The sequence below is a fragment of the Ahaetulla prasina genome, chromosome 3 (genome assembly GCF_028640845.1).
Source record: "Ahaetulla prasina isolate Xishuangbanna chromosome 3, ASM2864084v1, whole genome shotgun sequence".
NCBI classification, from domain to species: Eukaryota; Metazoa; Chordata; class Lepidosauria; order Squamata; family Colubridae; genus Ahaetulla; species Ahaetulla prasina.
The window spans coordinates 210,426,799-210,454,514 of NC_080541.1; the positions used below are offsets into that span (position 1 = coordinate 210,426,799).

A 27,716-nucleotide genomic window follows, 5' to 3' on the forward strand; every position below is an offset into this window, starting at 1 on the left:
CCAGAAGTTTGATCGTGACTGACTCAGCCTTCCATCCTTAAGAGTTCAGTAAAATGAGGATCCAGATTGTTGAGTGCAACATACTGACTCTGTAAACCACTTAGAGAGCTTCCAGATGACACCACACTGGCAGGAATAGCCAACAGTCCAGAAAATAGGCTTAAGATACAGAAGGATTTTGACAGACTTGAATATTAGGCGCTATCTAACAAAATGAAATTCAGTGATGAAAAAAGTAAGGTTCTACATTTAGGCAGTAAAAACAAAATGCACAGGTACAGTATATGTGATACCTCGCTCAAAAGTAGTATCTCTGAGAGGGATCTTGGAGTCCTAGTTGACAACCATTTAAATATGAGCCAGCAGTGTGCAGCAGCTGCCAAAAAAGCCAATACAGTCCCTCTGCATAAACAGAGGGATAGAATCAAGACCACATGAAGTGTTAATACCACTTTATAATGCCTTGGTAAGGAATTGGAATACTGCATCCAGTTTTGGTCACCATGATGTAAAAAAGATGTTGAGATTCTAGAAAGAGTACAGAGAAGAGCAACAAAGAAGATTAGGAGACTGGAGGCTAAAACATATGAAGAACGGTTGCAGGAACTGGGTATGTCTAGTTTAATGAAAAGAAGGACTAGGGGAGACATGATAGCAGTGTTCCAATATCTCAGGGGTTGCCACAAAGAAGAGGGAGTCAAGCTATTCTCCAAAGCACCTGAGGGTAGGACAAGAAGCAATGGGTGGAAACTAATCAAGGAGAGAAGCAACCTAGAACTCAGGAGAAATTTCCTGACAGTTAGAACAATTAATCAGAGGAACAACTTGACTCCAGAAGTTGTGAATACTCCAACACTGGAAGTTTTTAAGAAGAGGTTGGATAACCATTTGTCTGTAAAGCACTGTGAAGCAGTTTATAAGTCTAAGTGTTATTGCTATTGCTATGGAAGATAGTGAATGGTATTAGTTTATACTACTAGTTAGATTTTCTTTTCTCTCTCCAGTCAATGCCTTTAATTCCCTTTGCAAAACACTCGATCTTTTTTCTGTGCTTTTCATAACATTACATATTTTGGAAGGGAATAGTGAGATAATTGTGTATATGGATCAAATCCATCTGAAACCATTACAATCTTCGTGAAACTTTTGAATTTTTTTCCTTCCCTTAAGAACTCAGTGGAATCCAACCCAACTTTTCTAGAATTAAAACAAAGCCTCATTTCAGAAATTGCAATAGGTTCATATAGAGGAGGAGGCAGACTTTCAGGTATACTATCTGCAGACTTTAGAATTTTATGAATCCAATCCCACAAATTTTAGTTTGCTTGGAAATGAACAAAAGTCCACTTGGCTCAAGTACAGTAAATACAGGGTTTTTAAAGTGCAAATCGAATTATTCTCTATCCCATTTAGTGCTCCTAATTTCCAAAGTCTTTTTAGGGACAAGAGCCCATTTTACTTGTGTAACCAAACCATGAGAGCAGTTACATCTACCTTCTGCGTTCTTGGGAAAAGAGAAATATTTTGCCCTTCATTGTTAAGATACAAACCAGCCCAGTGGCAACAAAACCTGCATATATCTAAATGATTGAGTCTTTGTTAGAGGAATTAGAGACAGATAGCATTAAAGGTTGAGCTCATCTGCTTAAGAAATCTGCAAAGAACCCTAACCCTTTACAAGTATAGGGGAAATGTCACACCTTCACTGAGAATAAATTATTTTTTGTGTGAGTTTTATTTGACCTATGGGCCTTCAGTAGGGCCCCTTTTCTAAAAATTCAAGTTAAATTTGTAAAAAGTACTGACACAGAAGCAAATGTAAACCATGATATGGAGTGTATTTTTCATACTGAAGCCCCCTCCAACCATCACGTGGAACAAAACAGTTATGTATTGGTATATGGAATATGTTGGTAGATTGTTGCTGGTTAAGCTAGTAGCTATTATGCTTTGGGATATGGGTAGTCCTTAATTTAGCCACAATTGAGCCTGGAATTTTGGTCATAAGTCATTGCACCCATTAAGCAGATTAGCAGGTGACTGACTCAACTTTGTGACTGCAGGGCAGGGCAGCGAAAGCAGCTAGGCTGGAGCTTCCCAGGCCTTTGGGGGGGGCGTTGTGGGTACGAGTGATTGTTTTGAACCAATGAAGTCTCTTGGGCAGTGTGGCTGTTTTGTACTACGCTATTGGGACTTTTCCGACATTTAAGGGTAGAGCTGGGAGTGGGGGTGGAGATAGGGAGATGGGAGGAATTGCAGCACCTCTGTGGCCAATCATAAGTGCTGGCAGGCTGCCAAGCAAGGATGGGGGGAGGGTTGCAACGGCCATAACGTTGAGCACAGGTCCTAAGTGCCCTCATTCAGTACCGTCTTAAGTTTGAACAGTTGCTGAACATATGGTCCTAAGTCAAGGACCACCTATATATTTTCAGACTTTTTATTTCAGAGCTTTAGAGGAACTTAAATGGTAAATTAATAATATACAGCATATTTTCATTAATACTGTTCTGTGTATAAACTTTCAGTTCAGGACATACAGATTCAAGTGAAATCTGGATTGTTGATGATTTAGTTCAGGGCCCAATATACTTTTATTTTTGTTTACCTAATTTATCTTAATTTTCTTTTCTGTCTGAATTAAGATTTATGGAATCCTGCATTTTATTTATATTTATTTATTAACTTATTTATAGGTCTTTACTTGGTTTTACATAAAGTTTTATTAGGTCAGACTGGATAGAAGAACAGTATAATCAAATGACAGAAAAATTTGATTAATTTTAGACTTTTTATTCAGCCATTTATTAGTTAAATTTTACATAAAATTGCACGTAGAAAAATGATGTTAAAGAAGGATAAACAATGTATGAATTATATTTAGATATGGATTTAGATATGCTTATTAGACCAAGCGGGACAAGTTAATCATGATTCATTTAGGTACCTTTAACTTCAGAGGTGTGGTCCAGACTGAAATCAGGAGGCTATTTTTAAACAGTCCATTTAAAAGAGCAAGCATTCTATTAAAAAGAGATTTATGCGAAAGAGGTATTTCTTAGTCCTCAGTTGTTAAGCGAAGCAGCAGTCACTAAGTAAATTGCCATTGTGCTTATCATTTTACTGCAGTTTTACTTTGCTTTACAAACTTGCCAAAGTTGTAAATGCAAGAATTGGTCATAAAATTATTTTTACAACATCTTCATAACTGCCAGCAGTTGTTAAACAAGGACGGACAACTATTGTCCAAGTATGTAAGACAATGTACATCAATTATGTGTTTCAGATCAACTGTGTAGGAGGAGAAAAAAAACAGGTCCAGAGAAGTTAATGTTTGTAAAAACACTAGAGAGCCATGCATATTGAATCTTCATGTTCAGAATTTTCCTTTCTGTTCTCAGGTCCAAGATGCTAAATACTGGTGATGTGGTATCCATCTTTGGAACATACATTTTGAAATGTAGCATGTCTTTGGTTCTGCTTTGCCCTCCATAGAGATTACAGTTCATCCAGATGCGCAGAGCAGTCTATTCTTCCAAATGCCAGTGTGCTTCCAAAGGAACTTCAGCTTCCTGGAGCAGCTTCATTCTGTAATGCCTTTCTAGGCAGTCCATGACAAGCGGGTATGTTGCTGGCTCAAATTTATTGGCAAATAAATGGGGAGAGTTAATAATCCACTCCAAGTCTCCAAGTCCATAGATGCAAATATCCCTGACATAATGTCCTACAAAAGAGAAATTGCACTGTAAATTGATAATCCCAGGCTGGATACCATTCAGCAAATGAAATACGGTGTAGGAATTATAGATCAGAATTGTGGGAAGGAACAGCCCTTTAATGTAATAATCTATAAAGATTAGTTACTTTTTACCCTAATGTGCTTTTGATCACAGATACGTCCATATGTGACATGAGCACACATGACATATGTGTGTGAAATGGGGGAATGAGAAAGAAAAATCTATATTTTTGTTTCCTTTGAAAGAAATTGGAAAGAATAAAGCTACTTTTAAAAAAAAAGGAGGCACAAAATTTTACTAGTTGGATAAAACTCAGTCAAATATATGTATTGGATATGTCTGTAGGTGCAAATTCTTTGTGTCCCACATCGTAATTAAATTCACAATTAGGATTATTCTGTATTGCAGCTTGTTGAGTCATCTAGTGTCGTCTAATATAATAGTTTTCTTAGCATTGCTTCAGTGAGATTTTGTGGACTTTATCCCTCCATTCCCGTCAGAATGACCAGAATGTCATGCATAGTTGAGCACCTGACAGGTGACGACTTCTCAGTGGTTCCTGAACTAGGAGTGTGTCATGTTCAGTAATTACCTTTGCAGCCATTGTGGGCTTCTCCTTCTTGATTTTTCCACTTGATTGCCCGTATATTTCCTTGCCAGGTTGTGTTTAGTGTAGCACCAGGAGCATCTGTACAACCAATTGGAAAGCTTTGTTATACACGTTTTGCATTTTGAAAAACAGATTTATGCTTTGGATGTATGAATTACTTTTCTAGTATTACTGTTCCCAGGGTAATAAATAGTAGTGAGTTCCCCATAACATATTATATCTGCCTTTACTTATTTTTAAATATGTGACTATACTGCCTCTTAAGGCAATATCCATGGATCATTATTTTGTGAACTTCTAAGTGGCAGCTTAAAACCATTAATAAATGAAATTAATTCTAGTTCATCTCAGTGAAGCAAGAAAAACCAGTTATGAAGATGCTATTTTTAAACAGACTGAGGGCCATGAAAGTTCTTGCAATAATAAATGTGTTAGTGTTTAAGATGCCATAAACTTTTTGTTGTGGTTACTAAAGGATGTAATTACAGTTGCAACACAATTACAGTTGGAACACAAAAAGAAAGCTTTTTATGAAAGTGTGCAAATATGAGTGTGCTATTTTTTAAAATGAAGTGTAGGGTCTGAAGCCTTTAAAATGATTTGGGTGAAGTCCCCAGAACCTCATCAAAAGTTACTACAAAATTTCATTTTTTTTATGCTTTAACACAAAATCAGTATCAAATTTAAATTGCTCTGGTCTCCTCTACATTTTGGAGTCCAATTTTTGGCACATCAGTCAAAGCTAGTACAGCCTTTGATTTGGAATAAAAGTACGTTTCTATTTTAAAATAATAATAATTCAATCCACAGGATTTGATGATACCTGCCCTTAGGGAAACTGCTTCAGGGCAGAGCTAATGCCTTCTATTATAAAAACTAACTACTTTCTTTGGGGTGTGTTCTTTGGAAGAAAAAACCTGAAGGAATTGTAGTAGATGCAATGCAGATGAGTACTGCTAGCTCTGTGATTTCTTCAGTCAAGATAGTAGGCAAATCATTGAGAATTTGAGAGACTGGGGATTTGAGGATCTCCAACCCACTTTCCTAAATTCAGGCTACAGAACCACACCTGAAACAGGTTCTCCCATTCTAAAACAAATCATACCGCTTACTGTATGGTTTTGAGTCAGAACCTGTCCCGTCCCAGTCTTCAACTTTTAGATATGTCAACATGATATTTGGGTGACAGATCATATGTTTCTCAAACCGCCAAAAATGGGTGAAATCATTGTTGGTGGGAATGTAATATTTGCCAAGAAAAGTCTGGAACATATAACGGTAGAGTTGATAGCTAGTATATCACTAACCAAATGGGTTATATTTCGCCTTCAAAAGACCGAAAAACTTTCCTAGGACTAGGGTGGAACCCAATAAAGGCAACTTTATGGCCTTTTTATCTCTGCTGTCATTACAGGATTTCTTCTCGTGCTTTGATATCATTTTAGTTACGCTTTTGTTTAGTGTGAGCCATGTACAATAGCTTCTGTGAAATGGGTAGCCATACAAATTGAAGCATGGATGGGTAAATAAATAAAGCAAGCTGTTGGTGTCTTCTGATTTTTTTAAAAAAAATTACCATATTTTTTGCTTCATAAGATGCTCCAGACCATAAGATGCACCTAGCTTTTGGGGAGGAAAACAAGAAAACAAAAAATCTGCCTCTGCTTCCCAGCCCCAGCATGTGGCTCATCAGGACTCCGCTTTGTTTTGCCCACCACCAGGTCAGCTGAGCGACAGCTGGATCCTGGCCTCCCGTAGCTCCGCCAATTGGGGCTGACTGACCAAAAACAGCTATTGCTCCTCCTCTGTGTCTGCTGCCTTCGTTGGGGAACGCTGGAGCCTTCGTCAGCATTCCCTGCTATCGCCGCCGCCACTCACTGCTGAATAGCAGTTGGATTGGCCTTCCAGAATACCGCCGATCAGCTGTTCCAGGCAGTGGGGATTGCCACTTGCCGCTACCTATCGGCACTGCCTATTGGTGGTTAGAGCGATCTCCCGGATCGGTGCACGAATGACGGCGGTGGCAACAGGCGGGGGGGGGTGATCCCTGTCACCTGAAATAGCTGGTCAGTGGTATTCCGGGAGGCTGATCCAACTGCCGATAGGGGGAGGCGGCGAATGGCGGCAGTGGCAGACAGCAGCGATCCCCACCACCTGGAACAACTAATCGGTGGTATTCCAGGAGGCTGATCCAACAGCTGATAGGTGGCTGTTCACCGCTGCTGCCTGTCACAGCCAGCGTACCAACTCCCCCCCATGGTCGCAGTCCAGTCTGTGACGCAATATTTGCTACATAAGACGCATAGACATTTTCAGCCACTTTTGGGGGACAAAAAAGTGCGTCTTATGGAACAAAAAATACAGTATATAATTTAAACCATTGGGATTGAAACAATGGTTTCAACAATTCCTTTTTTATTTCAATTTGTCTTATTGTTGTTTTTCTTTATTCCCCCCTCCCCCCACTTAACTCACAGATTAAGGAAAAGCCCTCCAATTCATGGTGTATTGTGAATTTATTATTTTCTAAACCTGAAAGGCAGACTGAAAATAGATTTTGGAATTTGATTAATGGTTTCCAATATATTCTCCTTAGCTTACATCTATCAATATATTACTAAAACCTCTTATTCCTGAAAACCTTTAAGTGGGCAAAACAATGCATCATAAGGCAACAATTTTGAATTAAAGTACCTCAAACGGGCTAACTTACAGAATGAGCCCAAAATATGGGATCCATGTTCCCATGGAATTGAAATTTGGCAAATTTTATTTTTAAAAAATTACGACATTGGAAGTATTAAAATGTATATGACATCATAAATACAAAAATGCCATAAAACATTTTCTCTGCTAATTAACTCTGTTATATAGCAATAGCACTTAGACTTATATACCACTTTACAGTGCTTTCCAGCCCTCTCTAAGTGATTCACAGAGTCAGCCTATTGCCCCCAACAATTTGGGTCCCCATTTTACCCACCTGAGAAGGATGGAAGGCTGAGTCAACCTTGAGCCTGGTGAGATTTGAACTGCCAAATTGCAGGCAGTCAGCAGAAGTAGCCTGCAGTACTGCACTCTAACCACTGCGCCATCACTCATATAGTTCAACATGGTCTATTTTCACAGCTGATGCATGTCTGAATGTATCCCAATTTTCCAGTGAAGGCAGTACATTAGAAGTTATGTTATTGTTGAAGGCATTGAGAATCTGGTAATGGACTATTTCTGAAAGGGGGAGCCAAGGGATCATGGCTTGTCTGATATGCAATCTTTGTAAACAATGTACAGTAGACAAGATAATTCTATAATTCGGCTTACCTGGTATATGATTCAGGGTGACCCAATAATGCTCATCTGGACTGTAGGTGTCTCTTGACCATTCAAGCAAATCTTTTGCACGTTCATCGGTCAGTGTAAACTCTACAAATTTTCTTGTGAGTACATAGTATGCAGTCCCAAAATATATAGTCAAATTGTGAGGTGGTTCACTTTTCACATTATTAGTTGGATAGACATATGATTTTCCTGAACGTACAAATTCTTGATAACTGAAATTAGTCCTGTGTTTCATGTGAGGTGGTTGAACAATTCCTGGGGTTATATTTTTACCATTCCATTTACTTTTAATATAGTGTATAAGTTCCTTGTTAGTTTTGATGGGAAAATCCTGACCGCAGAGATTAATAACATAATTCCATTGATTATTTAAATGGATCAAATCCTTCATGCAGTTGATATCTGCTTGCAGCCTGGAGAATCCTGCATAGACAACTTTCTCTCTCTTTGAAGCAATGAAAATGTTTTCGAAGCAGTTGACCAAGGTTTGGACAGCTTGCTTAAAATCCTTTGATGATTTCTCATCAATGTGTATACAGTAAACGTTCTGAGGCATGTAAATGGCTCTGAGTAGTTTTATAAACATGTCCAGTTCCTTGTGAATGGTGACGATGTACGCCAAGGAAAAGTCCCTTTCTTCTTCTGACAGTGGCCTTGTGATGAAGTGGAGTTTCTTCTGCAGCGTAGAACAGTTGCATGGTGTTTGTATGCAGGGAGACATGTCTTTTTCCCCTAAAACCTCCTGGCACAGCTGGCCAATTTGAAAAGCAACTCCTTTTCCATCAAAAAGGGCAGAGCATAGTTCATCTGGATAAAAGCCACACTCTTTTGAGATCAGTTTTTCCTTGTCTGCCTTGAAGATTGTATTCCGTAGATAGAAAATACCAAAGATGAAAATGCAAACCACGATACACACTAGAAACCCTGATTTGGCTGTCTCAAGTAGGTTCATCTTTGGCTTTCCAGATGTTTTCTGGAACTCCAAATGTTCTCTGGAGTTTTCTTCTGGCCACAGTTCCCTGAAACTCTTCTACCTAGGAAAGGTTAGAAAAACAACAACAACAGCATTTTAATTGTTAAATTTAAATGAAGTTCAGTCCATGCTTCATTCAATTTGAAAGGGGGAAAAAAATACTTCACTGCTTTGCTGTTAAGGTTTCATATTACAAATGCAGGTGTTCTTGAAGGCTGGCTTAACTCTGCTTTAACAATTAATCTGCTTTTACCTCTTGTGGGTTTGATTATGGAATCTTTCGTTCACTGACACGAATAGAGATAAACTGTTCTTTCATACCATTAGCTGATAATCTTTTGGATTAGATAGAAACCTTGTTATGGGTTTCAAAAATATATATGAAGCATAACCAGAATTGGATCTAGTGTGGTTTTTTTTTTTTACTGTTGATCTTATGGGGAGACGTCAGAAAAGACTGAAGTTTTTACCATCACCATTATAATAAAATCTAAACCATAAGTTGTTTTGTTTTTCCTTGAATTGCCTGAATTGGTATTGTTTTCAAACACACCGTATAAAATAGAAAGGAAGTGGTCTTGAATGCAGTTCATATTTATTCTGCTTGGAAGAAATTGTGACCTTAGCAACACTGCATTGCCTTGCACTGCTGTTTAAAGAGGCTTTCAGAGCAGTTTTAGGGAGGGGGGAAATACAGTTGCATATTTTTACCTTTCTGAATATGTTTTTCCACAAGTGTGGCTTTGTTGAAATATTAGAAGTGCCTCAGTATAGCAGTATGTTTCTTTAGAGCTCAGGAATAAAGTCTTCATCCTTGAATTCTTAGATGCTAAGTATATGCAGCCCTGGGTAGTGGGGGTGGGGGGAAGATGCGGGAAAAGGGACAGCTTGTTGAAATACTGAGATTCAAACCAACAATTATCTTGTATTGATTTTTCCTGCTACAAACAAACACTCAACCACCCTGTTGAGCAGAGATTATGCTCGCATATGATGTCTATAAATCATTATACGCATGTCCTTATCTTCTTCACTCCACTGATTTTTTTAATCTCACGATATGACATACAGTAGCAAAAAACCCTCAAATAATCGACCTCTCTTAATGATTTTGTCCATGCATTGATGTGTCTGCCTGCCCACCCACCCCACGCACCCATAAATCTCAAAGCTTCGTTTTAGTTGAGATCACGGTTTTTTTTTCAGAACAACATGCTCCCATTTGACACGTACAGTTATAAAAACAACAACAACAACAACAACAATAATAATTACAATGCAATAATATACAGAATGTGGTTCATTGTCCTTACTGCTAAGATCTGGGCTTTCAAGTCAGAAAATTCTCCTGTTCCCAAGTTCGCAGTGCTGACGGCTGCATGTGGAGGGCAAGAAGAAGATATGCATTCATTTTGCTGGTTAGCCTGATCCCCTTTTTCCCCCAGCCACAGCGTTGTTCTTCGGGGTTGCTGCTTCTGCAGGTCGAAGAAAAAACATCAGTAAAATCAGTTCCCAATATAATTGTGTCTTGCCTGGAGGCTCATAGGAGTTGTTAGCCTTAGTATGTAAACATCTCCACAGCATCTTCTTAATAGGACAAGCTGTAAGTATCCATTGAATCAGCAAGCGTTCTGCTCCCTCACCAGCCTTTCGGTGATGTGGGGAAAAAAGAGGTGGGGGGAGGACACAACATTTGGAAGGTGAATGCAAACGTTTCTGAGGAAAGCAGAATCACGCTCTTGAAATGCCGCCTGCTGCAAAATGACTAACGCAGCCAGGAATAGATTAATATAATGGACATTGCTTACACTGTAATGAGGGTTAGGAGCTGAAAAAGGGGTATGTGCGGAGAGAGGGGGAAAGAATAGTCGCGTATTACCGGCTCCAGTCGGAAATGGCTGTGTGACAGTGAATAATTTTAAAAAATGATCTCTGTAGGAGGTCTGCAGTCGTTGTTGCCGGTCTGATGTTGTTGCCTGTCACTAGGGAGATAAGAGCATGAAAAGGGCAGCAACTGCCGTGCTTCAAGCCCATTTGTAATCTTTACTTTGAAAGAGTAAAGGGAAACAGTTGGAATTGTTAAGCGGTACTAGTAAAGGAGAATGTTTGTAGCTCAGGGTTGACATGAGGGCTCCTTGGTGCTCTCTGAGCTTGCTTGTTTTCTTGCAGACGTTTCGTTAGCCTAACTAGGTAACATCATCAGTGCTAGGAAGGAGTGCTGTCAGTTCATAGTCTGGTGACTTGCCTGTCAGTATGGGTGGGGGCGGTCTTACGAAATTGCTTGGTTGGGCTGTTTACTGATGGTTCTTTGGCAGTTTCTTGATCGGATATTGTTTGCTTGATTGTTGGTCTGAGGTTAATCTTGGAGTTAATCTATGCTGATAAGGGTGCTGATGGCTGGAGTCTTTTTGTTCCTTTTGGGGCTGGTTGATAGTCTCTTTTGCATAGTCTGTAGACGTTGCTGATGTCTATGTGTCTGTTGATGGCTGATTTGTCAGAGTGCCAGGCTTCTGTTAAGATGTATCACAGCTCTTGAGCGAAGATCCTGCAAGCTACCTGGAACCTCTTGAGTTTGTACTCCGGCACTTTCATCATTAAGGATTCTGTGCAACTCAGAAGTGTGAATTCATGTCTTATCTTTTTCCCCCACATGCCTTTGTCAATCCTATGTATGACTTGCAACCTTTCATCAGTTTGGTAGCTTAAAGGGATAGGTTGTTTTTTTTAATGAAAAGTTAAAAATGGAAAATAAAGTCAGAACTTTAGAGAGAGAGAGAGACAATAATCAATGCATTTAAGGACACGCTTTGGTGGGGCACGGATTACATCCCTAGAGTTTTGGCAGTCAATAATACTGGACAGTCTTCACCAATTCAGAAGTGGAAATGAGAACACCTTTATTAGTATTCCACTAGTAATAGCCCCAAAAGTAATTTGCAGAAGGTTTTTTTAGATCTTAGGGCAATGTTATGTTAAGGCAGAGTCATCTCTTGGTGACATGGGTGCACAAGCAAATTTAATAAAATAAATATTATTGTATTCTTGAAGTTTTATGAGTTGGCCATAAAACAGTTATAACTATGAGGATCCATTGTGATGGGTTCCAAATAACATGCAGGACAAGAGAAATCCAAGCCAACTTATTTGTTACTGCAGCAATAAAGATGTACGCTTACTGCTTGTCACCTTAGCTTTTTATACAACATTCAAACAGAGGAGGAGAAAAATGATTGGTCCAAACCTGATATCTGCATAGGACATCTTGTCTGTCCCTTAATATAAAAGTGGAGGATTCAATTATAATAAACTGTAATAGCATTGGAGCTCTATTTTTAGGGACCTTTCGTCATAACAATAATTTAGTAGTTTAACTGCCCATCCAATGTCTGGAGATTCTCAGTCATTCTATTCATAGTTCTCTCAAAGATGTCCCCCCCCCAAAAAAGGCACATGGACTGAGTTTTTTTTCCCTTGAGGAAAAAGAAGAAAACATTTAACTTCTCATCCAAGAAGCTTCAGCAGTTCTGATGGTGGGGAGATGGAAGGATAGGAAGGATAGTTGAGACTGGATGGTGGGGCAGGAGAGATGGAAGGATTGTATTTCTTTGCAGTCATCTGGTCATTAGCACTCTCTCTGAGACCTCTTGAGCCCACTTGCGGGTTTATCTGTACCCTCAGGGTAACCTGAATCAGAGTGCAGTTGGTTGTGGAATCTTCTTGGACTTGTTGCAAGGGCTGTGTTGTAAACTGGAGATAGATGGTGTCTTATTCCTTTCCCTCTGTTGAGGGAGGGTTGTTCATCTCTAACATAGATGGATTCTTTTGTCTCTCTCTCAAACCAATGGTCTTCTCTATCCAAAATGTGGGCCTTGCTACCTTCAAAAAGGTGACCTTTGCTTTCCAAATGCAGATGGTCTGCTGAATCTTGTCCTGATGGATGTGATCTACTATACTGTGCTTGTGAAGTAGTTGTTTCATTGTGCCAATGTACGGCTCTGCATATATCACATTGTTTGGTTTTTGTCTGGGTGTTTTATCCTTGGGGTAGACAAGCTTCTGCCTTAGTGTATTATTGGGTTTAAAGTGTACATGTATCTTGTGTTGGTTGAAAATCCTCCTGAGCTTTTCAGATATTCCTGCAACATATGGAATGAATTCAATGTTGCTACGTTTGTTGTTCTCTTCTTTATCTGTAATGGAGGAGAGCTTGCTGAGTCTTTTTTTGGATTTGATGAAGGCCCAACTAGTTTTGTCTGATTCTAGTAGTTAATCCTGGGATTTCTCCGCTTACTATTTAGTTTCATAACCTCTTTTCTGCCTAACAACCAAAGGTGAAATGTTCCTGGTTCAGACCGGATCTCCCGATCCGGTAGCGATGGTGGCGGGTGGTTCGGAGAATCCGTAGCAAAAATCCCTCCCCCCCCCATCCTCCCCAGCTGAGCCACATGATCATCAGAGGTGGTTTTTTTTCTTTTAAAAGCATTTTTTCTTCTGCCAAAAAATGCTTTTAAAAGCTAAAAAAAAGCCTCTGATGATCGTGCAGCTCACCTGGTATCATCAGAACCCTTTAAAAGCATTTTTTCTACAAACATTTTGGCCGAAAAAAATGCTTTTAGAAGTAAAAAAAAAAAAGTTGGCCATGCCCACCCAGTCATATTATCCCCACCACCACCAAGCCATGCCCACAGAACCGGTAGTAACAAATTTTACATTTCACTCCTGCTAACAAATATTTACAGATCCCTCACATCCAGGATATAAACTGTTTCAACTCCTACCCTCAAAACGACACTATAGAGCATTGCACACCAGAACAACTAGACACAAGAACAGTTTTTCCCCGGGGGGACGACTTCCGGTGTCCGGTGGCAACGGACGTCTGGAAGGCTTCTCCTGCCTCCAGTGTCCGAATCCGGCCGCCGCCGAGGCCCTTAGGGGCCAGGTGTTCCGAAAAGGACACCTGCCGCACGGACGGCTCGCCAGGGGTCTCCCAGCCGATATACAGGACTGGGGGGACCGATGCTGGCGCGTCCTAGGCTCGGCGGGGCTCAGAGGCTACAGGCCGCGGCCATTACTTTGGTCGTCGCCTGGGCCGCTGTGCCCGGTGACACCGGGGCTTTGGATTTATAATTGCAGCAGCCTGGTGGTGAACAGGGAACGGAGAAGAATTGAGGAATGAAGAAGGAAGGAATATCGGCAAATGTGGTGGAGTATTCCGGAGTGCGGGGGTTTTCTCCCCTGCGACTGGAAGGAGTACGAATCACTTTGGAGAGAGGAGAACTTAAAATAACAAGATTACCGGTTTTGTGGAGCTCTGGAGAGAAGAGGTGATGGAGAAATTTAGGAGGGAGGGTTTGAGGCCCCTCCTCTGGGGAACAATGGTGGCGCCCAGCTTCCGCCTTCACTATGAGAATCTTGATGACATCACTTCCTTCGGCTTCCTGGTTGATTAACTGTACTCTGGACTCGTTGCCCCTGTGAGTGCCCCCTGGTGGATCCGGAGGAAATTATAAGGATACTGTGCTTGCCTGAGGATTTTGAAAATTTTTTTAAATGGCAAAAGGTCAGAGACCAACTGCTGGAGAAATGGAGAGAATTCTGGAAAAGTTATCTAATATGGACAAGAAACTGATGAAATAAGAGCAGAAATTGTGACTATCCAAAAGGATTTAAAGGATACTCAACAAGTCTCAGCAGAAAATAAGCAGAAAGTGGAAGGTCTGAGGGTGAGATGCGGGCAGTGCAGAAAAGAGGGAGACGACAAGCAATGCTGTGCTTGGACCACAGATGGATAAAATGTCTTATTTCCTTAGGTTTCAAAATTTGGAAGAAGTGGACCAAGAAGACTTGAGAGATGTTGTGACTAAACTGTTGGGAGAATTTCTTGGGAGAGGTGTTGATTTTATGAATTGGGATGTGGATCGAGTTTATAGAGTTAATTCACAATATGCACGCATGCAGTTCCTAGAGAGGTTCATGTCAAATTTGTGAAAAGAGAGACGAGAGATGAAATTCTTAGAAAACATAGGAGTGGGGCACTGACTTATAGGGGCAGGAGATAGCCATTCTGAGGCAGATTCCCAGACAGGTACGTGAAATGAGAAAGAAATATTACTTTTATCAAGCAAATTGTACCAGAAGGAGTGGGCTTCAGATGGCTGATGCCAGAGGATTGATGATTTTCCGGGAGGGCATTACGAAAAAATTAGTACAATTGCGGAGGCTGCGGCCTCGTGGAGGAACACAAAGCCCTCCTGGATTTAGATGACCCAGGAATTGAAGAAGGGGAGGTTATAGACCATGGGGCGGAGGCGGCTGCCGCTGTTGCGGCCCTGGAATTGGGTCAGGCTGAGCCCAGAGTTCTGAGATCCAAAACTAGGAAGTGACAAAGATATTTGGTATTGTGTTGGTTTTCCTTATTCTCTTTCGTATGATATTCTGATTATTCTTGACCCTTCCTTATTGTGTATGTAAGATTGAAACTTAGCTACTTCGTATCACCTGCTTGCCATATGGCTGTTGTATGTGTTTAAAATTTTGAGTAAAATTCTTATCATGTATAAGAAAATGAAAATTTACCATACCTGATATGTATTTGCATAAATCATTTTGGCCGAAAAAAATGCTTTTAGAAGTAAAAAAAAAAAGTTGGCCATGCCCACCCAGTCATATTATCCCCACCACCACCAAGCCATGCCCACAGAACCGGTAGTAACAAATTTTACATTTCATTCCTGCTAACAAATATTTACAGATCCCTCACATCCAGGACATAAACTGTTTCAACTCCTACCCTCAAAACAACACTATAGAGCATTGCACACCAGAACAACTAGACACAAGAACAGTTTTTCCCCGGGGGGACGACTTCCGGTGTCCGGTGGCAACGGACGTCTGGAAGGCTTCTCCTGCCTCCAGTGTCCGAATCCGGCCGCCGCCGAGGCCCTTAGGGGCCAGGTGTTCCGAAAAGGACACCTGCCGCACGGACGGCTCGCCAGGGGTCTCCCAGCCGATATACAGGACTGGGGGGACCGATGCTGGCGCGTCCTAGGCTCGGCGGGGTTCGGAGGCTACAGGCCGCGGCCATTACTTTGGTCGTCGCCTGGGCCGCTGTGCCCGGTGACACCGGGGCTTTGGATTTATAATTGCAGCAGCCTGGTGGTGAACAGGGAACGGAGAAGAATTGAGGAATGAAGAAGGGAAGGGAATATCGGCAAATGTGAGTGGAGTATTCCGGAGTGCGGGGGGGTTTTTTCTCCCCTGCGACTGGAAGGAGTACGAATCACTTTGGAGAGAGGAGAACTTAAAATAACAAGATTACCGGTTTTGTGGAGCTCTGGAGAGAAGAGGTGATGGAGAAATTTAGGAGGGAGGGTTTGAGGCCCCCCCTCCCTCTGGGGAACAATGGTGGCGTCCAGCTTCCGCCTTCACTATGAGAATCTTGATGACATCACTTCCCTTCGGCTTCCTGGTTGATTAACTGTACTCTGGACTCGTTGCTCCTGTGAGTGCCCCCTGGTGGATCCGGAGGAAATTATAAGGATACTGTGCTTGCCTGAGGATTTTGAAAAAAATTTTTTAAATGGCAAAAGGTCAGAGACCAACTGCTGGAGAAATGGAGAGAATTCTGGAAAAGTTATCTAATATGGACAAGAAACTGGATGAAATAAGAGCAGAAATTGTGACTATCCAAAAGGATTTAAAGGATACTCAACAAGTCTCAGCAGAAAATAAGCAGAAAGTGGAAGGTCTGCAGGGTGAGATGCGGGCAGTGCAGAAAAGAGGGGAGACGACAAGCAATGCTGTGCTTGGACCACAGATGGATAAAATGTCTTATTTCCTTAGGTTTCAAAATTTGGAAGAAGTGGACCAAGAAGACTTGAGAGATGTTGTGACTAAACTGTTGGGAGAATTTCTTGGGAGAGGTGTTGATTTTATGAATTGGGATGTGGATCGAGTTTATAGAGTTAATTCACAATATGCACGCATGCAGTTCCTAGAGAGGTTCATGTCAAATTTGTGAAAAGAGAGACGAGAGATGAAATTCTTAGAAAACATAGGAGTGGGGCACTGACTTATAGGGGCAGGGAGATAGCCATTCTGAGGCAGATTCCCAGACAGGTACGTGAAATGAGAAAGAAATATTACTTTTATCAAGCAAATTGTACCAGAAGGAGTGGGCTTCAGATGGCTGATGCCAGAGGATTGATGATTTTCCGGGAGGGCATTACGAAAAAATTAGTACAATTGCGGAGGCTGCGGCCTCGTGGAGGAACACAAAGCCCTCCTGGATTTAGATGACCCAGGAATTGAAGAAGGGGAGGTTATAGACCATGGGGCGGAGGCGGCTGCCGCTGTTGCGGCCCCGGAATTGGGTCAGGCTGAGCCCAGAGTTCTGAGATCCAAAACTAGGAAGTGACAAAGATATTTGGTATTGTGTTGGTTTTCCTTATTCTCTTTCGTATGATATTCTGATTATTCTTGACCCTTCCTTATTGTGTATGTAAGATTGAAACTTAGCTACTTCGTATCACCTGCTTGCCATATGGCTGTTGTATGTGTTTAAAATTTTGAGTAAAATTCTTATCATGTATAAGAAAAATGAAAATTTACCATACCTGATATGTATTTGCATAAATTTTTTTTGACCAATAAAAACTTTTTATATAAAAAAAAAAAAAAAAAAAGAACAGTTTTTCCCCGAAGGCCATCACTCTGCTAAACAAATAATTCCCTCAACACTGTCAAACTATTTACTAAATCTGCACTATTATTAATCTTCTCATTGTTCCCATCACCCATCTCTTTCCACTTATGACTGTATGACTGTAACTTTGTTGCTGGCAATCCTTATGATTTATATTGATATATTGACCATCAATTGTGTTGTAAGTGTTGAACCTTGATAAAGGTATCTTTTCTTTTATGTACACTGAGAGCATATGCACCAAGACAAATTCCTTGTGTGTCCAACACACTTGGCCAATAAAAAATTCTATTCTATTCTATTCTATTCTATTCTATTCTATTCTATTCTATTCTATTTTATTCTATTCTAATAAGCCACTGTGTGTGGGGGGGGGGAAGGATGGTTGTGGTTTAAAAACAAAAATATTAATTCTTTTGCAGAAAGATGTACTAGAAGATATAAATGTGTTTGAATAGTTAGTGTCTTCCAGCTTTGTCGGATCTAAATATTCGTCATTCACAGCCAACATGGCCTTGACTGGGATGATGGTTGAGTTTAAAGACCATCCTTTAGGAAGGATGTCAACTAAGGCATCCTTCAATGCCAGAATGAGATACGTTTCCTGCATCAATTCATATGGATAAATTGATATTTAGATAATGGATAAAGAACTGAGCATTTTAAAAGCTTCATCCATACAAGTTGCCTGCCATAATTTTGCACTAAATCGGCACCGCCCAACAGCTGGCAGTATTGAATTCTCAGAGAATCAAAGTTTTATTTAATCCAACAAAGTGCTAATTTCCTTCTTTCTTAACTATCAGGACTTTCAGTGATTGCATTAATGGTTACAAAGGAGTAAAAGTCCAGCCTTACTCATGAAAGTCACTCTCTCTCAGCCCATCCCACCTTTCAGGGTTGTTGTTGTGGGGAAAATATGTGGAAGGTATATTAGAGGTGTTCGCCACCTTGAGTGATTTGTAAAAATAATAAAGGTGGGATACAAATAAACATTTTTTAAAAAAACCTCAAAGGTGAGTGGTGAAGCATGGATTTATGCTGAAAATCACAGACTGCATTCACAGCTTCTTAGGGTTTCAGATAAACAATACCATTATATAATTTTTCAGGAGGACTTGGGAAAGCTTTTGCTAATCAGGACAAACAGTACTGGATTAAATAAAAAAAATCTGAAAGTGTGCAATACAGAGCAAATCCATGTATTGATAATAACCTAATGGGGGGGGGGAGGAAAACTATATATTTATAGTTTTCTTATATGGTACATAATCAGTTTTGGACTATTATTACCATTATACGTGCATAATACTTTGTATAAAATATGTAGTTTGAGATTTAATAAATTCTTAAATTTATTTTAAGATAAATAAATCTTAATCATAAATAAATAATAAATGTAAAATAAATTACACATATTTTAGAACATACAGACAGATGGCCCAGTTCAGAGTCAGGAGCTTCTTTGGGTATTCTCTAACTAATATGGGACAAGTATCATTTAGCGTGAAGTCTAAATCGGGATTAAATTCTTTCAAACAGAATTTGGTTGTGAAACCAATGTTATAAGCAACAATACTTCCACTGTTCTATAATTGGTGAGCTGAATTACTGAATTCTGGAGCAAATGAAAGTGCATTTTTTAAAAGAAAGCATTGTTGTACAGAAAATTATTTGATATAAAAAATATATAAGAATTGCTAAATTCTTCAACAGAAGTGATGACCACCAATATTTATTTTTTGTTTATGATTTATATATCCCTCTCTCATAAAAATTAAAATGGAAATTAGACATCAAGACCTTTAGGAAGGTTAACCATTTAGTTGTTGGGAAGGGTCTATACACATTTAATCACTCTCAATATAAATGATCATAAAATTGTTTTTTAAAACATTTGGTCTATCAACATAGAGGAGTTCCTTATTTGGAAGAGCTTAAAAGGGGAGGAATTTACAAAGCAGCAGTTCTTCTCAAGAATCTAGATTATAGATGGTAAAAATCTTTATCATTTGGTCAAACATAATTCTTCTATTTAATTTATTTTTTTCTAACTAGGAACACTTTGAAAACACTTATATTCAGCAAAAATTGTTTTGCATTGCAATTATGTAGGCAATGATTAAATCTGGATATAGAGCAGTTTTGAATTCAATTATCAGCCGTAAGTTCCTCTGAGTTCAGTGGGGCTTATTGCCAAAGTAAATGACCGTACCACAGAATTTCTAGTAATGTTACAGCTGGTTCAAATTTTAAAAGAATTCATTCTTAAAAATTCAGAAATCATACACTCACCCAGTATTGCAAAAACAGATGGTTTGGAGCCAAACTTAAGAAATGGGTAGAAATGTTTTTAGGATCCATTGCCCTTCAGGCAAGTTCAGCCTTTAAGCTTGTCCATTTTATAAGTGGTTTCAGTCACATGAAAGAAGTTAATTGTTAACATGAAATGTGAGCATTTTGGGATGGTTTTCCTTAACCACTTATGTCCCTTGCTTGGGCATCCAGCAAAAAATATCAATTCAAATAATAATATTAAAACCTGATTTTTTTTTCCCTGGATTTTTTTTTTCAGTCTCGTTCTGATGACCTTTTAAGGAAGCAAACCAGCTTTGGGGAAACAAGATGTGTAGATAGTACTGGGCTGTTGATTATAAATAGGCTTACTTCAGCCTTTAGGCTTTTAGCAGCGAATAGGCAACATTGCAGGGAAAAATAATCTTGCATTCTTCTTCTTTCTCTTTTAACTTTTTAACTGCTAAAAGATTCGTATAAGAGAATGATCATGAACATTTCCTGCTTGGCCCATGTTATGCCTTTATTTTGCAAGCTGCTCTGCCTCCTAGCAGATTTTCCAAGTGCAATGTAAGGTAGTAGTTTTCATCTATTGCAGGGATCCCCAACCCACAGCCCAGTGTGCCAGAAACAAAGCTGTGCAAACAAGCGAAGCCCCATCGGTAGGATGCAGGTGGCACATGAAACCATACCCCCTCTGGTCCAAGGGAAAACCTCTCTCCATGGATTCGGTCCCTGGTGCCAAAAGTTTGGGGGGCACTGATCTACAAGGCAGGGGTGAAATCCAGCAGGTTCTGAATGATTCTGGAGAACCAGTAGTGGCAATTTTGAGCAGTTTGGAGAACCGGCAAATACCACCTCTGGCTGGCCACAGAGTAGGGTGGGAATGGAGATTTTGCAGTATTCTTCCTCTGCTATACCTACCAAGCCACACCCATCAAGCCACATCATGCCCACCAAGCCACGCCCACAGAACCGGTATTGGATTTCACCTCCATGGCATGGGGTCAGATCCAGTGGTCTCTACTCATTTTATTAGCTCTAGCAAAATGAGTCTGCTTTAGGTCCTGTCAGTTAAAGAATGTCATCTTGCTGGAACCAGGAAATTTATCTTTTTGATTACAGAGTCTGCCCTCTGGATCATTTTTATTTTTCCTTACGGACGTTCTTCAATCACTTGTTCAGCAACCTTTCAAACTTACAATGACACCAAACTAGTTCTAACCAGTCCTCGGAATTCTGGCCATTGCAAGCATCCCAACAGTCAAACCATCGCAATCCAGGCACTCAGCACCTGGCATCCAGCGAGCCATAAATCATGATTCCATGCCAGCTTCCCACAAACATGCTCACTTCGCTCAAACGCGGTGCATCTGCGCACATGCAGAACTGTCTGTGCATGCACAAAGCATCCGTGATGACATCCGGGCAGGTAGGCAGAGCCTCCCGCCACTGCTACCAGTTCACCCAAACTGGGATGAACCGGTAGAAACCCACCAATGATCATAAACCAGTTATAAGATGTGGTAAAAATCTAATTAGCTGCTTTCTAAAGGTTGGTTTGATTTTTGTACCCAATTTCATGTGTGCAACGCTCGAGCAGTAAAAGAATCATTATATCCTAAAATAAGATTACTTTACCTTTGACTAAACAATGTTTTGCAAGATCCAATCTGGGTCGGTCACCAGGACCAGAAATTTATTCTTCTGAGCTTTTGGACTCGTGCTGGAGCCCATCCTTAGGGAACTTCTCTCTCACCAGAATGTGTCTTTCACCAACCCAGATTGGATCCTGCATTCTATCATTGGTCAAAAGAAACACAAGTTTCACAATAATTTACAATAGTAAATATGGAAGAATGTTGAATTCATCTCTAGTTCCGGCAACTGACCCAGATTGCAATAGTATCCTGGGACACATATATTTGTCTTCATTTGTGAAATGCTGCTTTGTTTTGCTGAAAATGAGCAGTTCACAGCCTTCATGTGCTTCATGCAATTCTAAGATACTTTTACACAATCCAAACTATTTTACGACTTGTAGCTTTTGTCGGGGGCAACCTCTGGGTTTCAATGTGTAAAACATTTTTTTTTAATGAATGATGATGTTGGATTGCTATTGCATCTTGCTGTCACATTAGGTAACATTTGAGTTCCAAATGTCTATGGAGATTCTCCAGTCATCCAGGTCATGGTTGTCCCAAAGGTGCTTTTTCAAAAGGCAACTGGACTTTCTGGTTTTTCTTTGAAGACGTTTCGCTTCTCAGCCAAGAGCAGAAAAAGGTTCTTGGATGAGAAGTGAAACATCTTCAAAGAAAAACCAAAACGTGTAGTTGCCTCTTGAAAAAGCACCTTTGGGACATTTGAGTTCCAAAATTGCTTTTTTTGGTCTTTTCTTTGATGGCAAAGACAAAGACCCATTTTTAAACCTGGAAAACCAGGTTCCCCAAAAGCCAGATTCCCAATCCTGCCCCAACTCAACAGACTTACCATGGAAAATATTCTGGTGATTCCTAAATGGAAGTCCTGGACATAGCAAATCACTTCCTTCTTGCCTGATTCTGATTCTTACAAGTAATCCTCAACTTAGACCACAATTGGGACCAAACTCTTGCTCATTGAGTGAAGTGGTGGTTAAGTGAGATGCCCGGATAAATGCTTTGCTCAACAGCTCCGATCCTGCCACTCCCAGTTACCATCGGTAAGCAATCGCCCAGGTTGTTAAATGAACAGAGTGAAAGAGCTGCCTGCTGAGCATAGTTCGGAAGGGAACTGCTCCAAAGGGAACTGCTTTGGTGGACTGCAGGAATGGAGCCCGTATCTTTGGGATCAGAGCTCTGTTTGTGCACTCCACTGGAGGAGTTGGGCTCCCCTCCTTGTGTGAAAGGAAACCGCTCCGTCAGGCACTGGGTAATGGGTACAGAGAGCTTGAATCTTTGCAAACTCTGCTCCGTTTCTGCACCCCAATGAAGGAGTCCAGTTTCCCTTTTCTCTTCCAGCCAGGCCCCAGAGACGAGAGGGAGTCCTTTTTGGTAGACAGCAGCAGCAGTTTGCAATCTTCCTTGCCAGCGTCCCCATTAACTTTCTGAAGAAGCCGGCAGAGAAGATTGCAAATGGCAATCACAAAACTGTTGGCCGCTTGGCCAAGCTCCCAGATTGTGTTCCAGACGTCACCACAATGCCGGTTCAGTATGGCATTTTAAAGCAGCAAGAAGAAGTGCTTTTCCAAAGCCATTGTACATTTATTATTTATTTATTTTATTTATTTTATTATTTGAATTTTTATCCCGCCCTTCTCCGAAGACTCAGGGTGGCTTACATTGTGTTAAGCAATAGTCTTCATCCATGTGTATATTATATACAAAGTCAACTTTTATTGCCCCCAACAATCTGGGTCCTCATTTTACCTACCTTATAAAGGATGGAAGGCTGAGTCAACCTTGGGCCTGGTGGGACTTGAACTTGCAGTAATTGCAAGCAGCTGTGTTAATAACAGACAGACTTAGTCTGCTGAGCCACCAGAGGCTTTGATGAGCAATAGCACTTAGACTTCACAGTGCTTTACAGCCCTCTCTGAGCAGTTTACAGATTCAGCATATTGCCGCCAACAATCTGGGTCCTCATTTTACCGTCCTCGGAAGGGTGGAAGGCTGAGTCAACCTTGAGCCGGTCAGGGTTGAACTGCTGGCAGTCGGCAGTGAGTTGTCCTGCAACCCCTGCGCCACCACAGTTGTTAATTGTTAAATAAGTCAAGAACTACTTGTACTGGAGGAAACTACAGAGAAGCTTCCATTTAAGGACACACTGGCAGCATTCTTGATGGACTTATCTGCAGCTTGCAAACACGGTGAACCTTTGTTGATAAGGAGGCACATAGAGAGTGCTTTTCAAAGCTGATGAATTAACTTCAGCCAAAATGAAAACTATTTTGCTTGGCAAACTAATTGGCCATAGCATCAAGCAATGCTTCATTTTTCAATATAAAAGCATCAACAATTGCGTAATTTGTATAGTAGCTATAACAGCACTGAATGGCAGACTAAGAGCAATTATGCACTGCTAAGTATTGGCTTACCAGGGATAATAAGTAATGAAACTTTTACAAGTTTCAATTGTAATTATACTGTACTTAATACAGTATATTTATGTATTGTATTAACTACAGTATATGCTATCTATGAATAGTGTGAGTAATATTCTTAGATTTGATAGAGAACTACCACAACTGATTATTAGCTTCACTCATTTTTTACCACGTTCTGTTCTCTTTCTGCCATGGCCTTGTTCATTTTTAGAAAGTTTCCCCTACTGTGAGATTACAAAACCGGATATATTTCAGAACACAGCAATAGAAAAGTATAGAATAGAATAACAGAGTTGGAAGGGACCTTGGAGGTCTTCTAGTCCAACCCCCTGCTTAGGTAGGAAACTCTACATCACTTCAAACAAATGGTTATCCAACATCTTCTTACAAATTTCCAGTGTTGGAGCATTCACAACTTCTGCAGGCAAGTAGTTCCACTTATTAATTGTTCTAAGTAAGCTTCCGACCCTCCCTTCATTATGCAAAGCACAAATGAACTATTGGCCAACTGTTACTAAAATCATTCTCTTTTAGTTTCATTTCTTGTAGGCAGAGTAATAACAGACTTGATTTGTGAAGTGTTATTACAACCTATTTTAGTTTTATTCCAAAACAATCACCAATCTATGAAGCTCTAATTCTGATATAAAAAAATTAAAAAGAAACGAAAACCTGACTCATAAAAGTTGCTTTTAATTTTTTTCCACTCCAGAAAAAATAAATTAAAACACTTGAGTAGAATTTCTGAAGTATGTTTTTGATAACATGTTCTTCCTGGATTCCCAAACTTTTTAAAAGCAAATTCCTTTTATTGACATTCTGATGATTTGCACTGGCAATGGTAATAGTATATTTAAGAATTATAGGTATATTTCCATGGGTATCTACAAAGAGCAGAATTGTGCAAATTGTGGTATTTTCTGTGTTACTCTATGGAAGTCAAAGTTGGGACTTTGAAAAATTAGAATGGGAAGAGTATTGATAAACTTTTGTGTCGGAGAATGTGGACAGTCAAGAAAGCAAATAAATGGATCCCTAATGCTGGGAAAGATGAAGAGAGAGAGAAGAACAAGACAGAAAAGCAGAAAGATGAGTGGACTTAGTTACAGAGGTAGCAAGTGTGCACCATTGGAAGATCTGAAAGACCAGGTTAGGGACAGATCATCATAAGAGAAAATCTGGGGTTAGAATGAATCAACCACAACTTGATGACACATAATCAGAAACTGTTATTTCTACAGTATGAGTGAAACAGACTCTGACTTTCGTCCTGTTCTCACCCTCTTTCTTTCTTTCTTTCTTTCTTTCTTTCTTTCTTTCTTTCTTTCTTTCCTTCCTTCCTTCCTTCCTTCCTTCCTTCCTTCCTTCCTTCCTTCCTTCCTCCCACCCACCCACCACTAGGAAAAGTGATACAAAAATGTGATGTTAGGAATTTATTTAGGTTCCTTTGAAGAAGCTTTAATAGGCTTGATGGTGTAATTTAGGGTGATGTCTACATGTATATAAAATGTTTTTAAACTTATGCATATTTCAGATAAAATGTACAGTTTTTAAAATAATCAATCTGAAAAACAAGAGTTGAAAATTGTAGGTTTTCAGAAGAGAGAAGCAGATTATAATTCATGTGAAGCAGTTCAAAAAAGATTTGAAGAAACCTGCCTGGCAGTAGCAATTTTCTAAATCTTTTAACTGTAGTAGCTCAACTGTTTTTCAGTTAGTTTTCTTGCTACAAGCTGTGGTATCACTATTTTCTTTAAAGAAGATTAGATATTATCAAAGTATTTTGTTATCTGGTTCTCATTTGATAAGCTGCTTAAATGAGAACATACATTCAAGAACGAAGACCTGGCCTATTCAGGTTTGGTGGCATCAGGACCAGGTGGTCTAAGACAGGGGTCTGCAAACTTGGCTCTTTTAAGACTTGTGGACTTCAACTCTCAGAGTTCCTCAGCCAGTTGAAGTCCATAAGTCTTAAAAGAGCCAAGTTTGCAGACCCCTGATCTAAGATCATTGTTAAACATCATTGTTAAAGACAGGGTCTTATTGAGAGAATCAGTTAGTTTTGCCTTCCCAGCTGGGTAAACTGCTACACTAATGGTATCCGTATAGCATGGAGCTTGAGAAAATGACACTGGCATAGAGTGACAACCAATGTAAAATTGTGCAAGGCATTTAAACGAATGAGAAAAAAGTGAACAATAGCTGTTAGACTTATATACCGCTTATGTATAAGCTTATGTGCCGCTTCATGGTGCTCTTCAGCCCTCTCTAAGCCATTTACAGAGTCAGCATGGTTGCTTCCTGTCTGATTTTGGCACACCGTATCTTTACAGCTCAATCCTGAACACGACATTTTGAGCCTTACCTGTTAAGGCCAGTTGATCCATCAAATCCTGGAATCCTTCCAAATGACCAGCCAGAGAACATTGGCAAAGCTTTCAAATGCACAGACTGAAGGGTTGTCTCTTCTAAGCTAGCAAGTGCTTTTTAAGATACACCACCTAGGAACCAGAAAATATTAAACAAAAAGATATACAAAGGATAGGTAACTATTGGCAACCTCTATCAAAGCCATGCAACTGTTACTATAAATTCCCAGTGGCGAATGCACAGCACTTGGCAAGCTTAACCTACTTCCCATTACGGTTGCTCTGCGGGTCTATATAAATCACTCACTCTCTGCATCCTTCTCTATTCTCAGCACTTCGTAACGTCACCGAGCAAAATCCTCAAGCGGAACAAATTGTATAACCGAAAGATACGCAAGGTGCACTGAATCAGAATAAGCTCTCAGGGGAGAAAATAACGTTTCTTAAGAGCCATGTGCGTCTGGGTTTCTCCCCAAGTTTCTGTCTCTTCTGTGCAAAGAGTCTCTCCCGCCCCTTCTAGGACTCTACCATTGGTCTCGTATCCCACAATCCAGGGCCAGAAAAAATATACGTTTTACAGATATCAAATAAATACAAGGTCTCCTAGCAGATTCTGCGTGAGCTCTGTCGTCCCTCTCCAACTCTTATCGCTCTGTGATAAAACAAATGAAAGCAGCATGCTTACTCCAAAATAAATTAAACATAGAGATACATTCATTAGGAAATCTCGCCGAGAAATCTCGCCGAGAAAGGTCTTACCCCAAGAAGGTCATTAACAATAAAAGGAAATAAGCTTACCGCACTTCAAAGTTCTCTTGTACTGGCTTCCTGTTACATCAGACCATGTTACACTGGAAGAATCCTCCCCTCATAGGCAGTCAAAAGAAAAGGGTATTGCAAAAGTCAGCTCAGAAAGATGAGCACAAACTCCATAATGGGTTATTTGATCTGCCCCATCATTGTCTTTCCTTTGGCTCTCCACAGAAGTACACTAGTTCTGGGGTCTCCAACCTTGTCAACTTTAAGCCTGAAGGATTCCAACTCCCAGAATTCCCCAGCCAGCTTTGCTGGAGTTCAAGTCCTCTAGGCTTAAAGTTGCCAAGGTTGGAGACCCCTGCGGCTAGTTGACTAGTTCTCAGTCTTTCAGTTACAGCAGGCATTCAAGTGATTTCCAAAATGTTGGCCATGAATGAAATACAAACCAGTTCCTAAGTGAGAACAAAACAGGTAAAAATAGCAAAGAATCCAATTGTTTTTACTGGGTATAATTTCGGATTATATGATTATAGAGAGTAAATTGATTTTAAATCTAGTATCAGCAGCCAGACTATTGGTAGCGCAATATTGGAAGAAGGAACATCTGCCTACGATTGAAGAATGGATATTAAAAGTTGCAAATTTAGCAGAGATGGCAAAAATTTCAGCATATTTGAAAGACTGTTCACAAGAAACACAATCACTACTGGTACTTATACATAGTGGAATGGAGAAGATGGATTGACTATATTCAAAATAGATATCAGACTAAGAAATATCAAATAGCTTTTGAATGAACAGATTGCAAGAATTATATTTATATTTCTCTTTATATAAAAGGAGAGT

General features: G+C 40.0%; 2 protein-coding genes across 6 annotated transcripts in view; one reads left to right on the plus strand and one right to left on the minus strand.

Moving 5' to 3' along the window:
* RTF2 (replication termination factor 2) overlaps positions 1–27,716 on the plus strand; it is a 68,272-nt gene that overhangs the window by 27,988 nt on the left and 12,568 nt on the right. The gene's annotated exons all lie outside the window — the stretch shown is intronic.
* On the minus strand, positions 2,770–27,542 carry LOC131195189 (beta-1,3-galactosyl-O-glycosyl-glycoprotein beta-1,6-N-acetylglucosaminyltransferase 7-like). Of its 5 annotated transcripts, none has more exons than XM_058176907.1 (7): positions 26,800–27,542; positions 26,111–26,246; positions 9,973–10,134; positions 9,371–9,504; positions 7,669–8,720; positions 4,330–4,425; positions 2,770–3,721 (listed from the first exon to the last, which is right to left on the minus strand). In XM_058176907.1, the coding sequence occupies exons 5-7, from the start codon at positions 8,636–8,638 to the stop codon at positions 3,525–3,527; spliced, it is 1,263 nt and encodes a 420-aa protein (XP_058032890.1). In that variant the 5' UTR covers positions 8,639–8,720; positions 9,371–9,504; positions 9,973–10,134; positions 26,111–26,246; positions 26,800–27,542; the 3' UTR covers positions 2,770–3,524. The 5 variants fall into 5 exon arrangements, with proteins under 5 accessions (XP_058032890.1, XP_058032888.1, XP_058032891.1 ...); XM_058176905.1 differs by having other exon boundaries at positions 26,422–27,542; XM_058176908.1 differs by lacking the exon at positions 9,973–10,134 and having other exon boundaries at positions 26,111–27,542.

Coding starts and splice junctions, on each gene's coding strand:
- LOC131195189 (XM_058176907.1), bottom strand. CDS start 8,638: ATGAACCTACTTGAGACAGCCAAATCAGGGTTTCTAGTGTGTATCGTG. Junction 4,426..7,668: donor CACCCTGAATCATATACCAG/GTAAGCCGAATT, acceptor TTGGTTGTACAG/ATGCTCCTGGTGCTACACTA. Junction 3,722..4,329: donor AGCCCACAATGGCTGCAAAG/GTAATTACTGAA, acceptor TCTCTTTTGTAG/GACATTATGTCAGGGATATT.